The sequence below is a fragment of the Camelus bactrianus genome, chromosome 17 (genome assembly GCF_048773025.1).
Source record: "Camelus bactrianus isolate YW-2024 breed Bactrian camel chromosome 17, ASM4877302v1, whole genome shotgun sequence".
Classification (NCBI taxonomy): Eukaryota; Metazoa; Chordata; class Mammalia; order Artiodactyla; family Camelidae; genus Camelus; species Camelus bactrianus.
In genome coordinates, this window is record NC_133555.1 from 6,796,250 (window position 1) to 6,813,865 (window position 17,616).

General features: G+C 46.3%; 1 protein-coding gene across 5 annotated transcripts in view; it reads left to right on the top strand.

Moving 5' to 3' along the window:
* SRGAP3 (SLIT-ROBO Rho GTPase activating protein 3) overlaps positions 1–17,616 on the top strand; it is a 288,661-nt gene that overhangs the window by 252,061 nt on the left and 18,984 nt on the right. For 4 of the 5 annotated variants that reach the window (XM_074344421.1, XM_074344420.1, XM_074344422.1 and 1 more), the window contains 6 exons: positions 659–719; positions 2,410–2,487; positions 10,334–10,468; positions 12,436–12,541; positions 12,748–12,975; positions 15,781–15,860. In XM_074344421.1, the coding sequence (XP_074200522.1) occupies positions 659–719; positions 2,410–2,487; positions 10,334–10,468; positions 12,436–12,541; positions 12,748–12,975; positions 15,781–15,860 (688 nt within the window). Of the gene's footprint in view, positions 1–658; positions 720–2,409; positions 2,488–10,333; positions 10,469–12,435; positions 12,542–12,747; positions 12,976–15,780; positions 15,861–17,616 lie in introns of those variants that run through there. The other variant, XR_012499859.1, reaches the window with a different exon arrangement.

Here is a 17,616-nt window from a genome sequence, read left to right on the forward strand (position 1 = left end):
ACCTATTTTTAATCCTGACTTCTAGCACTGGGCCCACCTTGCCTGTTGGCAAACAGTCCACTTTGTTGTCCTCTCTGTGACTGTAGTTCATCAGGGTAGGGTGTGGAGGAGCGCTGAAGTATCCAAAGTCGTGGTTTTTTTCTCTGTCCCTTTACAAGAGCATACTGTGTATGCCTCATTGCTTCCCCACCTTCTCAGGAGGCTAGCAATTTAATGTGGCTCCTTTTAAAGAGAGTTTTTAAGTTTTAAGTTTAGAAATGGTCTTCCCTCTGCAGAGCTTGGAAGGCCCTCTGGGGCCAGCCTTGCTTCCCCCATAGTGTGTTCTTCTTTCTGGCATCAGGACCTACAGCCCCCTCCACGCGGTGGGCCCCCTCCCCTCCCCAGATGTACCTGTCGGGCCTCTGAGCCCTGATTCCTCCCCAGCTGAGTAGGAAGACAGAGCATTTCTTTAAAACTATCATAGCTATGCCTTTTCTGCAGTAACGGAAGACTTTCTACTTTACCTATTGGTGGAGACTGAGATTAGCAGTTCCTTGCTTGTTTTCCTACTAATCTGACAGTACTAATATTCTGGCTTGAGTTTATAACCGAGTTTGCAGTGTCTTTTTCCTGTGGTGGTTGCCAAGCCCAATACAACTCATGACTTTTTTTCCTCAAGGATTCAGGACAAGCGATCCCGCTTGTCGTCGAGAGCTGCATCCGATACATCAATTTGTACGGTAAGCGTGATCTCAGGGTGGTGTTTTCAGAACAGGTGCCAGCCAGGCTGTACTCCTAAGAAATGAGATTCAGATTCATCTTGGAAGATTTTCCTGTTGCTGCTCTGCTTCCGAGAGGGAACTCGCCCCGTGGAACAGCTGCTGTTCTGAGTGTTACTGTCGGGCCTCGTGTGTCGGCAGGGCTGAAGGTAGTGCTGAGGAGACCCAGGAACTAGGAAGACTGAGGAGCTGGGACAGCATGTGGGAGAACCGGATTCGTTCCTTCCTGGCTCCCACCCCACCGCAGAGATCGGCCCTTTGAGTGCTGAATGTCGCTAGCTGACCAGTCACTTAGTCCTGCTGGACTGTTGTGAGCTCCATGGGGAAAATGCAGTGTCTGGGATTTGCTCCATCCATGGTGTCCCCAGCACTTGCCTTGTGCCTCCATCTATTCATTTATTTGTTCCTCCGAAGTATATTTCTGGAGCTCATAGCAGGCACTGGTTTTGACAACGGGAGTATAGCCATGAGCAAGACAGGTAGGATGCTGGTCCTAGATAGCTTACGTGACCAATTAGAAGGGCAAAGAAGTAAGCAAGCAGAGAAATAATATTTCAGATAGTGATAATGCCAAGAAACTCATTAAATGGGGATAGAGAGTGGCTGGAGAGGGCAGGGCTGCTTTGGCTAAGGCAGTGAAGGCATCTCCGTGGGGTGATGGCCATGAGCCCAGGCGGAGAGAATGACACTTTCAAAGGCCTAACACGGGCAGGAAGGCCAACGCGACTGGACAGGAATGAGCCAGGAGGCTGGGATAAAAGACACAGACGGTAGAGATTCAGGGTTGGTTAATGAGAGAAATGAGCAACGTTTACTGAGCACATGCTGTGTACAAACCAAACTTTGACTAGAGCCTGCCTTTAAGGGTAAAGGCTTTCCTAAATTATAATGGTAAGGGTTGTTTTCTGTAGAAAAACTGAATCTCAGAGGAAAGATCCCAGTCTCCCCCATTAATTCCCATTTCAGATGAGGGAGGCCCTCTGATTCCTTCAGTTCTGTAGGTCGCTGTTTTGTCGTCACTGCTGTGTCAGGTGTCAGGGCCTCCTCTTTGTTACGGCCTCCCAGAAACACATCAGAAATGAGATTGCTTTCTTTAATAAGCTGATCTCCCCCCAGAGTGCTTGATCCCAAGCCAGCATGCACTCTCGACTCTAGCTTTTCTTGAAGGAAGAAGATGCCTGTGATGGGGTGGGTAGGGAGGGCATGGTTGAGGAAGTGGCATTAATTATTCTTGTTCAAAATCTCTGTGGCTGTTAAACTCAGGGCATTTGTAAACCCAGGCCAAGGTACTCGACACCCTTGCAGTAGGTGAACTTGGTAGGCAGAATTTACCACCCAGTTGTTTGACTGAGCTGACCTGTGGGTTAAAGTAGAAGTTATTCACTGGTCCAGTGCTGATAGCATCACCCAAACAGGAGATCCTAGACATGTGAAGCAGGATGGGTCTGGGCATTCTGGCCAGCTGGAATCCATCGCAAAGGCTCCTTGGGGCCTCTGCCAGGAGACAGTCATCGGGAATGACACTGTTGCAAAGGATGGTGGGAGAAAGAGACCAGCAGTGGAGAGAGTCAGGGATGTTCCTGGTGGTCTGATGAGCTCAATGCATGTTCTCCGTCTTTTTTTGTTGTTGTTGATTGTTTATTTCTTTTAGGACTCCAGCAGCAAGGGATCTTCAGAGTGCCAGGATCTCAGGTTGAAGTCAATGACATCAAAAATTCCTTCGAGAGAGGTAAGTGCAGAGCGAGCTTCTCCAGCTTCTGTCCACAGGAGGACAGGGTGGGTGTTAACGCACGTCTTGGAGCCAGCAGTGCTGGGGCGGCTTGTAGCAACATCTCTTCCTAACTTCACAGTCAGAGGTTTCACCTTGGTGGCTCGAAATCAGCCAGGGTGGGAGTATTTACACCATAAAAATTGGCAAACACCGAGATCTTTGATTTTTCTTTTTTCCCTCCAAAGAGCATTTACCAGCACGCAGGGGTGACTTTCTCTCATGGGCTCTGCAGTGGTTGGGGGAAAGAGGGCCTTGGAATAATTACGCGAGTCTATAAAGGCTTCTGTGTTTTAGGAAAGTTGGAAGAAAATAGATAACGTGGAGTGGCTTAGAATTGCCTAATACTTACCTTTTCATGTGGTGTTATTGCAAAGCTACACATTGGGAGGAGGAGCCCATATACTCCCCCTGCCCTCAGTGAGGTTCCTTAGTTCCCACTTTGATTAGCCAAACATAAAAAAGCTTATCAGAAATGAAGTGACCACCAAAATGTGCTTTGTTTGGTTTTGCCTCCCTTGGTCTCAAGATCCCTACTTAACTAGAATTCTCCTACTTGTTACCGGCCTTTCCCTGGAGGGGCTGCCTCCCGAGCAGACTCACCCTCTCCCTGGGCTCCTAGTTCCATCCTAAGTTTAACTGTAGGGTGGAGGGTGCATTCAATTGACCCCAGACGGTCACCACTGTAGCCCCAGTACGGAGCTTTGCAGCCCTTGGCCCTCTGGCTTGGAACTGGGTGTGAGAGCAGGATTTGGCTGGATGTGGCTCTCAGTGGCCTCCTGTGGTCCTAGGGAGCTTAGTTTTGGAGTCCACTCCAGCATGTCGGGCACGTAGAATCCGAGAGCCCCAGAATTCCCCTGCCCCCGTTCCTCGTCCACGTACATCTGTTCATCCATTCCCCAAGCCTGTGTTGAGCCCTGCACGGCACCAGGTAATGGACTGGGGCTGGGAAATATGATAGGAACAAAAGATCACTGCTGGGGGGAGCCAGTTTAGTAAACAGACTGCGTGCTCAGTGCAAGGATGGAGTAAGCACTGGGGAGGATGGAAGCCCCAGCCCCACTTGGGAGGAACAAGAAGAGCAAAGCCTGGGAAGGCTTCCTGGAAGAGGAAACGCCTCAGCTGAGGCTTGAAGAGTAAAAGTCAGGGGAAGCAGGGAAAGAGCATTCCAGACCAAGGGAACAGCATCTGCAAAGAATGTCATTCATCATTTGCCTGAGCTCCTCTGGGCAACACCGGACAGCCCAGCCAGGGCTTTATTTCCTCCAACTCTTCACTGTAAATGAACAGAGCCGTGGTCCGGACCTTTTGCTGGTTCCATCCTCCTGGGCTCATCCCATTACACAGAATTCCCGGAGTCTCATGGGTCCACTCACTGCCTGGCGCCCCCAGCCTGGTGGCTGCCCCTGAAGGCCCTTGTATTTTCTTCCTTGTAAGTACTCAGCCAGGCCCAATCCCTGCCCCCACAGCACTGCTTTCTTCCTTCCTGATCGTGATTTCTAAGATCAGCACCTTCCCTCACTTGCTTGAATGACTAACAGGACTGATGGGCAAACCAGAATTCTCTGCTCCTAACAAGTCTTGGACCACAGAGTTCTCCTGACCCTAACCTCAGCTGCCAGAACGTCTCTGCTTTGTTCTTTGCCTCACTTGTATGCAGTTGGCTCCTCTCCCTTCATCCTCATTCCAGGATGAATCTCATCCTCTTGCCAGCCTTGTCCTTTTGCTCCACCTGAGCCTCCAAGGCTTATTCTAAAAGAATACTTCCTGGGATGTCTCTTTTAGAAAAATCTGTTCTGGCTTCTCTGGGCTGGCGGGCACCCAGATTTCTCACTCATTGCTTTCTGTTTCTTGACATCCACCACCCAGCTGCCCTGGGTTTGGGCTCCTGACCCAGCTGACCCTCAGGGGCCCCTCCTCCCCCGAACCTGAAACTAACTTCCCTCTGCCTGGCCTGTCTTCCAGAGCCTCCGGCAGCCAGGTGGCCCAAACGTGGGCCCTGCTCTGTCTTTCTCTTCTCGCCCTCTCCTCCCAGCCCATGTGCTCTAACTTGTGATTGAACTTTCTCTCCAAACCAGTACATTGTGTTTTTCCTTCCTTCCTTTTATTTTTAAAAATTGAAACCCTTAATGCCTGCAGGGTGCCTGTCCTTTGCCACTTGTTCAAAGAGACCTGAGTCTTTTCCTCCTTGGCCCCCTTCTTTCTCTCTCTGGGTGAAGCTCTTGTCTCCATTCCTTGCATAAGGCTGTGAACAGGAGCGCAGACCTCTCTTCGTTAAGCTTAGGAAGAGTTCCATGTTGGAAGTCCGTTCTTGGCTTATTATCCCTAAACCCACTTTCTTTTTCTTCTGACACAGGTCAACCAGGGTTTTAGTTGGGAAGATTATTTTTATTACTATAGTTTGCTGTCAGTAAATCTTAAACTCACCATTCAAGTTTTGAGATCTTCCTGTTATCTGGCAAAATGAAGGAGAAAGCATCACGACAGGGCAGGAGTCAGCGGCTGTGTGTGGGGAGTGCTGTGGTTCACTGTTGCCTCCTAGACCAGTCCCCTGCCTCCCTGTTTTTCCCCACAAGTCAGTCCCCTGTTCTCTCTGTATGTAAAGATGACCGAGCTGCCTGTGGTCTCTCCGTGCGTGGCATGGTGGCTGGAGAGGGAGTCACTGGCCCTTTCACTGGCAGATCAAGATAAGGTTTGGATTTGGGGCTGAGATCACAGCGTGGAGGGTCTGACACATACTAGACTCTGGACCTGGCCCTTCTGAGATTTATTTCCCTCCCCAGGAAGTGGGGGTGTGACCAGGAGACACTGGGAGGGGTTGATAAGTTGTGGAGTCTCAGGATGGGCCTCAGGGGATCATGGCGGCAGAGAAGTGCCCTTGAGAGACCACCTGCAGGCCCCAGCAGCATGTGCTCCTGGAGGCCTAAGCACTTGCTGTGTGTTCACTCTAACTGAGTACAGCCCTGCCTTCCGTCCTTGGGCAGTGCGCAGGCGACCTGGCTGAGAGCAGGCTGCGGGCACAGCTGTTTGGTAATGATTCTATTCTACCGCCCCCAAGGACACTAGCTAGCAGAGTGGGAACACAGCTTTCTCACTGATTTGCCTGGAATTTTAGCTCTAATTCTCCTCCCAGAGGAAACCATCAGTCACATGCACCATCCTGCTCATCTGGAGCTCTGGAATTCCTTGCATTTCTGGAGACAAAATTGTCTAGCCTTGCAGAGAGCCGAAGGCTTGGGCTGGGAAGAAGGAGTACTTGGATGGCTCATTTTAAGGACAGAGTGCCTTCTAGGAGGAAGAGCAAGAATGAATGGTGTGTGTGTGTGTGTGTGTGTGAGAGAGAGAGACAGAGAGAGAGAGGAGTCAATATGTTAACCACGCTTAACATGGGGCGCTTATATGGAGGGAAGAAAATCCTCGTGCTTCTGGGTCATGAGACCACAAGAGTAATGCGTAGTATAGGAGAGAAACAGCTTAATATAGTGCAGAGTTTTCCATCTCTTAGCATCCTTCAGAGGGGCCCCAAGGGCTGCTACTGGGGTAGAAAGGGAAATGGACCTCTCCCTAAATTCAACTAAGACAGCTTTGTTCTATATATTGAGCATCCATGGGAACTTTTTTCTTGAAAAAGGAAAAAAAAGGTTAGAATTCTACTGTAAAGGAAGAAGGGATACAGAAAGGGAGGAAAGGAAGATGATTGATAGGTAGATAGATAGATAGATAGATAGATAGATAGATAGATAGATAGATAATAGACAGGTAAGGCAGGCAGGCAGTCAGATAGAATTGAAAACCACAGGTCAAAGAAGGAGTATCTCCCAGGAATTACAAGACCTGGGACTTGCTGATGTCTGTTTTTGACCACGTGGCAAGTTGTTTCATTTGTTAGAGCCTCAGCTTTCTCGCAAGACAGAGTGATGGTGCTGGAACCATGCCTCCCCATGGTGCTGTTGTCAGGATTAAGAAGAGATCACAAGGACCAGCGTGCTTCCCACTTGAGAAGTGCTGTAACAGTATAGGCAAGAATTTTTTTTTTTAATGTTTTCTCTCTTCTTTCCCCATGAGAAAGTCTTGTAGTGGAAGCATTCTCATCTCCTCCCATGAGAATATCTGAGAGATTACCTGTGGAACACCAGTGCCTGGGCTGCCACATATGGTCGTTCAGGCTGGGCACTGAACAAGGGTGCTCGGTCACGAGGACAGGAGGGAGCTGAACTCGGCTCATGCACTGGAAGCTGCAAGCCCTGGTTCAGGAAGGAAAGGGCTGGGGATGCCTTTCTCTAATTTGCACTAAGTATGTTGGGGCTAGCAGAAGCCCTGGCAGGAAAGCATACTCTCTTCCCATGGGAGTGGAGTAAAGAGATCCCAGTATGAATTTCCAGTTCTCATCTTCATTGCTTGCTAGCCTTGGATTGCTCTGGGCCGTTCTGAGAGGAGGAGGAAGAGAAGCTCATTGCGCAGACCTCTCTCAGTATCTTCAGGGAGCTGTCAGCTTGCTGCCTGCTTCCTTTCACGTCCCCACTGAAACTCCTTCTGGGGAACTGGCTACTCAACCCCCATTAAACTGAACAGAGCTGCTCTCCTGAGATAGCATTTCCCCTGTGCAATTGGCAAACATTGTAAAGACTGACAGCATTCCATGGGCAGGACTATGGAAAGACAGTCTTCTCCTGTGTTGCTGGTAGGGGTACAGCCCCAGGGGAGGAGAATGTGGCTTTTTCTGGTGAAACTATCTGTGTGTTTACCCGGCAATTCCACTTTGAGGAACCTACCACAGAGACGCACCCGCACGAATAGAAAATACATGTACAAGGTTATTTGTTGTGGCAATATTTGTAACAGCAAAAGATGGGAATATCAATCCATTGGAGACTGGTTGACTAAATTATGGTTTATCCATAACATAGAGTACTTTGCAGCCATAAAAAACACACACACACACACAAGGAAGAGCTTTATGGACTGACAATGAAGGATTTCTAGGATTTACTGTTACGAGAAGGAACAAGTCTACGTAGTAGTATAGTGTGCTGCTTACCTTTTGTGTAAGAAATGAGGGAACATAAAAAAAATTGTACACATATATTTGCTTATTTTTGTAGAAAGACAGACAGCAGGACAGACAAATGAAAATAGTGAACTGTGAGGTGTGGGGGGTGGGGGGAAAGGAAAGAAGAGGGCTTCTCTGTGAGCAGCTTTTTATCTGGTTTTGACTCTTGGACCAGGTGGATGCTTTGTATTTCTAAATTGCAATTAAAAAAAAAAAAGGATTTCTAAAAAAATAAAATTGACTCTAAATAGAAGCAAATAAGCTATGCATCAGCCTGACAGCCACGCAGAGAGTAACTTTTGAACATGGGCTCTGGTCATACATTTTTTGACAGCTCTTTTGAGTTCCATACCATGAGGCTCATCCATTTTTAAAGTGTCCATTTTCGTAGTTTCTAGTGTATTTATAGATTTGTGCATCATCACCATAATCTCATTTCAGAAATTTTTCATCATCCCTAAAAAGTACCCTGTACCTACTTGTAGTCATTCCCTACGCCCTCTACACCCCAGCCCCCAGCCCTAGACAACCAGTGATCTACTTTCGGTCCTCTGATCATACGTCTTGAGCCTTTGGTTCTGTTTTTTAGGTCTTACATTCTGAGGACCTAAAGAACAGAAGGAAAAAAGCCCTGCAGAAAAATCTCAGATTTCACGTAGTAGATTTATTGTCAGCGGTAGTATTGCTGTTAAAAATCTGAAACTATTTTATGTATACTGTAGGATAAGGCAGACACATTAAAATATTAATTACTAATATTACTCCGAACAAGATTTTCACTGTAAGAAAAATGAAATGTGAATATAAAATAAATGAGGGTAAAGAAAACCTTGCATCTTAAACGTGAATTGGAAATACTAGTGTGAACTCATGAAAAAAAAAATACAGAGTCTATCTCTCTCCTCTGCAAGAGCCTGGAAATGCTTTATGACACTCCTGCAGTCATAAGCAGACCTAGAGCCTAGATCTTGGTTTCTAAATACCATTCCCTACCCAAAGCAGAGCTCCTTGGGGAGATGTTTGGTTCCAGATCTGGGTCAAGGAAGGTGCATGGTGATCAGGGGCGTCTTTCATGCCAGAAATCAATGAAGTGCTCCATGGAGGTCACATCAAAAGGATGGCCAGATCTGGGGACAGTCTGAGCATCCCAGTGGTAGTGGTGTAGTGGATTATAACACGTTGCATTAAAAGTCCATAAAATATATTACTTAGCCATAAAAAAGAATAAAATAATGCCATTTGCAGCAACATGGATGGACCTAGAGATTATCATATTGAGTGATGTAAGTCAGAGAAAGACAAATATCCAATGATTTCACTTGCCTATGAAATCTAAAAAAAAAAAAATACAAATTCAATTTACAAACCAAAAACAGCCTCACAGACATAGAAAACACTATGGTTACCAACGGGGAAAAAGCCGGGGAGGGATAAATTAGGAGTTTGGGATTAACAGACACACATTACTATGTATAAAATAGGTAAACAGCAAGGACCTACTGTATAGCACAGGGCCTGGATCCAGTTTCTTATAACATATAATGGAAAAGAATCTGAAAAGAAAAAACATATATGTATGTATATGTCTAACTCAATCACTTTGCTGTACACCTGAAACTATCATTGTAAACCAACTACACTTCAATAAATTAAAAAAAAAATTAAAGTCCATAAAAAAAAAAAAAGGACGAGGGCAGAGGGAACATGAAGAAAGCTCTTCTTTACGGAATAATGCCAGCTAGTAATTGTAGATCACCATTGTAGTGCTTGTAGATCAGCAAAATGGCATAAAATCACCATTTTGTTGCAAACCCAAGGTAATAACTGGTTTGGACAAAAATTATCATTGGATGCTCAAAGCACCGGGTAAAATACACTGCACATAATGACATGCACATAGATCACTTATTTTTTACAAAAATATTTTGTATTGTACACTTATTATTACAAAGGAGGAAGTACACCTTTACAGTGTAGAGATCGTAACCACCTTAACCTAGTGATCCAACTGAGATTCACCAGTAGCAGGATAGCCTGACTTCACAACATCACCCATGTAGTATTGTCGCCCAGAATATTTAACCGGACTCTAATCATGAGGAAGCAGTCAGAGAAATCTAGATTGTGAGGCATTCTGCAAGGCACTTGGCCTGGGCTCATCAAAAAAGTTAGTATTATGAAAAACTAATGATAAAACATGTTGAGGTCTATTTTACATTCAAAAGACTAAAGAAACAACTGAATGAATTGTGTGAACATGGATTTGATTTTAGCTTTGGGAAAGCTCTATGAAAGACAGGACAATGGGGAGTGTTTGAACGTAGGCTGTCTGTGAGACGGTGCTGTGGAACTGTTGTTAATTTTCTTAGGTGTGGTAATGCTGTGTGGTTATGTAGGGGAATATCTTTATGCTTAGGAGAAGTATAAGGGGAAGTATTTAGCAGTGATGTGTTGTAATGTCTACAAAATACTCTCAGTTGAGCAATAATACATTTAAGTAGAGAAAGAGAGAGAAAGCAAATAGGGCAACATGAGTGTAAGTGAAAGGTGATGGATGTTCATCATTTTAATTATGCAGCATTTCTATAGGTTTGAACAGTTTCAAAATCGGCTGCAGGGGGAACTCTGCACTTGCTCTGCTGGGGAGGCTGTCGCATCTGCTTCTCCGGCTCAGGGTGGGCCAGGTCACCTCTTCTGCCATCTGCATCTACCCTGCCTCCTGACCAAGCTGAATCATCATCTCCCCTTTCCTCTTAGGTGAAGACCCCCTCGTGGATGATCAAAATGAACGAGATATCAATTCAGTTGCTGGTGTTCTCAAACTGTATTTCCGAGGACTGGAAAACCCACTCTTTCCTAAGGAAAGGTTTCAAGATTTGATATCTACTATTAGTAAGTATTTCCCAGGTGGGCTGATCCATTCCTTGACAAATCTTTATTGGAAGTTGCAGTCCAGGCTCATCATGGCACTAAGCACACAGGAGGGATACAGTGAAAGAAGCCGTATGTCTCTTGTCCTCAGAGAACTTAAAACTTTCTTCTGAAAATAACAAGATGGTTTATAATAGAAGGACTGATGGCATGGAACACCTCTGGGAGGTGATGTGAGTAGAGTCTTCCAGGAGGAGTGGGCATAAGGGTCCTGGGAAGGGCTGGGTACACACAGATCAGTGGGACCAGCAGGAGGGCATTGCAGCCAGTACAGGGTGCAAGAGCCAGGAAGGGTAAAATGAAACAGGAAAGGGAAGACCTTGAACGCCTGGCAAGGATTCCAGAGCTTTACTCCTTGGGTAATAGGGAGCCATGGAAGGTTTGGGAATCAGGTCAAGGACATAGAAAACAAGGGAAATAATGAAAATAAGTTGACTGGGGCTTCCTCTGATGTCACTAGCCATCAGAGTCCTTCTTGACTGATATTTCTGTGCATAAAGGCAGGAGTCCAGTCTAGGGGCTGAAGTAAATGCACCTTGACTGTAAGATACCAAAATCAAAGGCAGCCTTTTGGGAATTTTTTTAAAATAAACTTTTAATCATAGAGTATTAGAATGTTAGTATTTTAGAATAAACTCCTTTAAAAAAATAAACTCTTTAATTTAATTTAGTGAAAAGTTACCCCACACCCAGTTTCACTTAGGAATCCTTTTTGCAATGTTCTGAAAGATATTTGCAGCCAGGAAAGTGCCCCAGGAAGTGACAAGAGCCTGGTGAGGCTTGAACCTCTTGTCTGCTTTGTGTCAAAAACCCTTCTCCCCCCGTTCTGCCCACATATTTTAAGTACCTCCGAGGTACACTCCCACTCCATTTGAGAAACGGGACTCTAGATCATCTTCAGATACTTTGAGAAGGGGCGGCAGCTGGGAAATGAAGCAGGCAAGGTTGGTTGAAGCCCCATCCTGAAGGGCCTTGGACACAGAGGGGAAAGGGGAGAAGTTGGGCTTTAGAAGGGGCATGCTGATGGAGTGTGAGGCTGCAGAGTGGAAGGTCTTGGGGAGAAAAACAAATTTTTTTTCTGAAAAAGAAGCCAACATGGGTTTACGCAGCAGCCCTGTAGACGGTCATCATCAGAGCTCTGGGAGCTCACTCTTAGCACCAGCTTTCCCCCCCAGAGAAGAGCCCACAAAGCACGTTTTACTCCTTGGCAAACCCAGTCTGTTTCCCCCAACCCTGGTCTGACTGATAAAAATACCAAAGTTTATGTCTCTAGGGTTGACTGAAAACAGGGGTCCGAGAAGAGAGCTCAAGCATCTGCAGGCTCTTTGACCACACACAGCTCACTCCCGGAGCACCTACTCTGTGCCTGGCCTGTGCTGCAGCTGGTGTTTTTACAGAGTTTAATAAAACCTGGTCCCTGCCCGTGTTCATCAGGACCTGTAGGTTGCAGGTGACAGAAACTTAGCTTACACTGGCTTAGTCCATGAAGGGAAAGGTATTGGCTCACATCCCTGAAAACTTTAGGCCCAGCTGGGCCCAGACCTCACACAACATCTATCAGAATCGGTTCCCTCTGGTTCTGTGCTGACTTCATTCCCAGGCAGGATCTTCTTTCCTGGGGCCCCCTAGCTGCTTCTCCGCCCAGTCTCAAGAGGGAACCTCTCTCTTGGTTTCTGCAGCCCAGAGTCCCAGGGACCAACCCTGATTGGTTCTGATTAGACCATGGACCCCCTCCTGGGCCCGCCCTGTGGCCAGGGGAGTACGATGCTCTGATTGGCCAGGCCGGGGTCCCATTTCAGTCCCAGGAACTGAAAATAGAACCGCCTCCCGCAAACCACATGGACTGATCTCGTAGGTGGGACCCACAGGTGGGGCTACATGGCTCTCTGAGGATGAAAGACGCCCTGAAAAGCCCCTTTGTGTTACAGAACTGGAGAACCCAGCTGAGAGGGTGCACCAGATCCAACAAATCCTCATCACCCTTCCCCGCGTGGTCATCGTGGTCATGAGATACCTCTTCGCTTTCCTTAACCAGTGAGTTGCCTGGCCAGGGGGGCCCCCTCTTTGACTCAGCCCCGGCCTTCTTTGGGAGGGGGTGTCTTGAGGATTTTGCAGGGACAACTCTCTTAAAACAGAGCATGGAAACCTCCTGAACTTGAGTAGAGCAGAGCCCCCAAAGAAAGCGAGCACAGGGAGGACTCACCTTTCCCTGGTGACTTGTGGCCACTCCTCTCTTGTAGCCTCTCGCAGTATAGCGACGAGAACATGATGGATCCCTACAACCTGGCCATCTGCTTCGGGCCCACCCTCATGCACATCCCCGATGGGCAAGACCCTGTGTCCTGCCAGGCACACGTCAACGAAGTCATCAAAACCATCATCATCCATCATGAAGCCATCTTCCCCAGCCCCCGGGAGCTAGAGGGACCCGTGTATGAAAAGTGTATGGCTGGAGGGGAAGAATATTGGTAAGATTCCATTCTTCTTAATGTTATTCTCAGCATCTTTGTTATTGTTGTTGCTGTTGAAGCGGAACAGTAAGAAGCCCTTTGGTTTTCTTACCGCTTTTTAGTCCGTGCTCCCGATTACATTTTTTCATTTAAGCTTTGCAGCAGCCTTGTGCAAGGGACAGCTGCATCAGTCAAGACTCTCTTGGTTTCTGTGGGACAGAAATACAACTTAAACTGGCTCAAGCCAAATGGGAACTTACGTTTAACTAAAACGTCTAGAATTATGGCTTTAGGTATAGCTGGATCCAGGGATTCAACGATTATCATCAGGACCCAGTCCTGTAATCCACAGCCCCCAGCTCTGCTTTCTTCTGCATTGGATTCATTCTCAGGCAGCCTCTCGCTTGGTAGTTTTAAGAGGGCATCTGGTAACTTTAGTTTGGAATCCGTTATCTCAGCATCCCCAGTGGAAAAAGAGCTTCTCCTTCCCAAATGTTTCAACACAAGCCCAAGAGTCATGTCTCCTCCCGAGGCTTGAGTGTGGTGAACTAATCACATTGGTTAGGAGATGCAAGGCTGGCACTGGCCGGGTGAGTTGCAAGCCCATCTCAGGCAGCAGGAGGTTGGATCATCCCGACCTCAACCTCTCGAGCTGAGAGGAGGCTCTCCCTCACCTCGTCCCCTCCCACCTAGGAGTTATCTTTTCTGGGCAAAGCGAACTCACTTTCTTTGCGAGCTCCACAGCAGGCCCACAGTTGCTAGTTGGGCACCTCTGTGTACCTGGTATAACACCGGGCCTTGGGAGAAATGTTTTAGAATCTTAGTAAACTCAGGGCTGACTACCTTCTCCAGGCTAAGACTTTAAAATGTGGTGAAAATAGGACACTTTTTTATAAATGGGGTGAAGACAGAAAATTCAGAACACCAACTGACAGAGACCAAAGGGTTCCTACTCTTTCTTTCTTCTCAATCCAGGACAGCTCACGGCTCTATATTTAGGTATGACCCACACTGCTTCCAGCCAGGTGCCTTATAGGGGAGTTTATCTTTTGATGGTCAAAGCATTCCTGGACTCATGCCTCGCTTTAGTTCTGTGGGCACATTTGGGCAGCTGCTTCAAAGAAGGGAAACGTTCCAGCCTCTTTGTTTCTCTGCAACGCTGCCCCGCATAGAAATATCACAGCTCTCAATCTCATTGGAGGCACCAGGAGCACCTGTTCTGTAACAGAAACATTAAACAGCCAGCGAGCATACTTTCTAGACAAAGAGAAGCTTTTCAGTTTTACACTCTTTGCAGCCATTCCGTTTTCTTTCCTTGCTATAGTACATACAGTTAGTTCTCTGGGAAGGCCCCTGCAGATCGGGGCGTCTTTATCAAAGCACAATGTACAATAGCCTCACTTTTCTTAATCCCATTTGCACCCCACGAGAAAGGAACACTATTAATTACATGGTAATTTTGGAGGTGTTTTCAAAACCAGAAAGGGAGATTTGGCTGAGGGTCTCATCACCCTGGACAACATTCGTTCATTCACCAGATGGTTACTGAGCATCTGTCCTGGGCCAGGCCCTGGGCTAGGAGGCAAGGATGGAACCCAACTGGAATTAACCCCTGACACAGGGAGGAGGAAGTCGGGGCCCTGGAGCCAATGTAGGGGGGTCAGGGAAGTTCTCCTGGAGGAAACAGTAACTTGACTGAGATCTGTGGGATGACCTGGGGTCAGCCAGGTGAGAGCGGGCAAAGAATGTGCTAGGCCTAGAGTAGGTGACAAAACCAAAAGCGTTTCTGAATGACTGGAATGCTGCGTGTGACGAGGGGGCGGTGAGGGTGGAGGCTCTGCAGGTTATGAACTGTCTTAAAGAAGACTTTGTGCAGAGTCTGGACCTTATTGGGGAGAATTTTTCAGATAAAATCCATATTCCTTTAAATGGTTTCATAGATGTCACTTCCTCCGAGAAGCCTTCCCTGACCACCCTGCATAGATCTCCTCTGCTGTTCTTGTCTCTGCTCATTTGCATAATGCATTTCAACTTGCAGCAGTTTTACTTCCAAGCCCATGAGGACAGGGTCTGTGTCCACCTTACCCATCAGTGTGTCCCTCCCACCTAGTGTTGAGCCTGGCATATATTAGGACTCAGTCAATGACTTGATAAAAAATGGACCCACTGACGATGTGAATGAACCCTGGCCTCAAGAAGCTTAGAATCCAGTGAGGGGCAGTGGCTGGTGAAATTACCCCTGTGCATTAATGACTGAACTTGTTGGGCCTGGACTCACTTTACCCTCAAGCCCATCATGGTTGCTAGCCTGCTCACCGCTGGGCTGATGTGGATTTGCACACAGCACCACATGGCAGCCCTGAGGAACCCACTTTGGGGGAGCTTCACCTACCTTGCTGGGTGTGTCACCTCCGCTGTAAGACAGGGAGCCAAGGTAGATGGATAATTCTCAGTACTTTCAGAGTTCCCTTCTGTTCTGGCCTGTGGTCCTTCCGAGGATAAATGCCAGGGTTTTACACAGTCTTCTAGGTCTTAGAGAAAACTTAACCATTGACAACTTTTACCAAGAAAGCAGCCCAGCAAATTCCAGGCCCAGGGGCAGATGGGTGAGGTTATTCAGGGAAGCTTCTGATGGACGAGGGGGCTGGGAGTGGTTTCCTGTTTGGGAGTCTGTGGGTGGTCCTATGGAAAAGATGGGATGAAGTGGGCCTGGCTGCTCTGGGTCAAGGCCCAGAGGTGGGCTGGGCCAGCGCTTATGGGAGGCTGAGGGCCGTGTGAGGGTACAAAGCCCCCCAAGAGTCCCCTCCCTGTGTTTCTTTGCAGTGACAGCCCACACAGCGAGCCAGGGACCATTGATGAGGTTGACCACGACAATGGCACTGAGCCTCACACCAGTGATGAAGGTGAGTGACGGGGAATCACAGCGCCTCCCCCCAACCCCTGCCCTCAGGATCATACAGTAGTTCTGTGTCTAATCGTTTAAGGAACTGCCAGAGTGCTTTCCAAAGTGACTGCAACATTTTATATTACCACCAGCAGTGTACGAGTGTTCCAGCTTCTCCACATCCCTGTCAACACTTAATATTATCTGACTTTTTGATTTTAGCCATCCCATAGAGGGTGTGAAGTAGTAGGTCACTGAGGTCTTGATTTGCATTTCTCTTATGACTAATGATGCTCAGCACCTTTCTACGTGCTTATTGGTCATTAGTATATCTTCGTTAGAGAAATGTCTCTTCAGATCCTTTGCCCATTGTAAAGTTTGGTTGTTTGTCTTTATTATGAGTTGTAAGAGCTCTTTCTGTATTCCACATATAAGTCCCTTATCAGATATATGACTCACAAACATATTCTGTGGTTTATCTTTTCATTTTCTTGATGGTGTCCTTTGAGGTGGAAAAATTGTTTAATTTCGATGAAATCGATGTCATCAATTTTTCCTTTTGTTGCTCGTGTTTTTGGTGTTAAATCTAAGAATTCTTTGCCAAATTCAAGTTCATGAAGATTTACCCTGTGTTTTCTTCTAAGAGTTTTAGGTTTTGTGTGTAGATAACCCTTTTTGATTCAGTTTGAGTTAATTTTTGTATATGGTGTGAAGTAATGGTTCAACTTCGTTCTGTTGTGTGTGGCTACGTCCCAGCACCATAAACTGAAAATAGTATTCTCGACCCCGTTGAATGGTCTTGGTTCCCTTGCAAAAGATCAGTTGCCCCTAGATGTATGGGTTTATTTCTGAACTTCCAGTTCTGTTCCTCTGATCTCCATGTGTATCCTTGTGCCAGTACAACATTGTCTTCATTACTGTTGCCTTGTAGTACGTTTTGAAATAGACAAGTGTGAGTCTCTGAACTTTGTTCTTTTTCAAGACTTTTTTTTGGCTATACTGGCTTCTTTGCAATTCCATATGAATTTTAGAATCAGCTTGTCAATTTCTGCAAAGAAGTCAGGTGGGATTCTGACAGGGACTGCGTTGAATATATAGATCAATTTGGGACTATTGTCATCTTAATAGTGTTATGTCTTCTGATCCCTGAACATGGGATGTTTTCCAGTTTTTTATATCTTATTTCATTTCTTTCAACAATAATTTGTAGTTTTCAGAATATGAATTTTGCACTTCTTTTGTTAGATTTATTCCTTAGTATTTTATTCTTTTTGAAGCTAATGTAAATTGAATTGTTTTCTTAATTTCATTTTCAAATTGTTCATTACAAGTGTATATAAATACAATTGATTCTAATATATTGCTCCTGTATCCTGCGACTTGGCTGAACTTGTTCATTCAAATAGTTTTTAGTGAATTCTTCATGGTTTTCTATATACAGATCCTAGCACCTTGAATAGACATCATTTTACTTCTTCTTTTCCAATTTGGGTGTTTTTTATTTCTTTCCCTTGCCAAATTTCCCCGGCTAGAACCACCAGTACAGTGTTGGTTAGAAGTGATGAGAACGGGCATCTTGTCTTGCTCCTGATCTTAGGGGGAAAGCCTCCAGACTTTCACCACTAACACGGTGTTAGCTGTAGGTTTGTCCTAGACGCCGTTTATCAGGTTGAGGAAGATCCCTCCTAGTCCCAGTTTTCTGAATGTTTTTATCATGCTAGATTTTTGTCCAATGTTCTATCTTCATCTATTGAGACAATAATGTGATTTTTTTT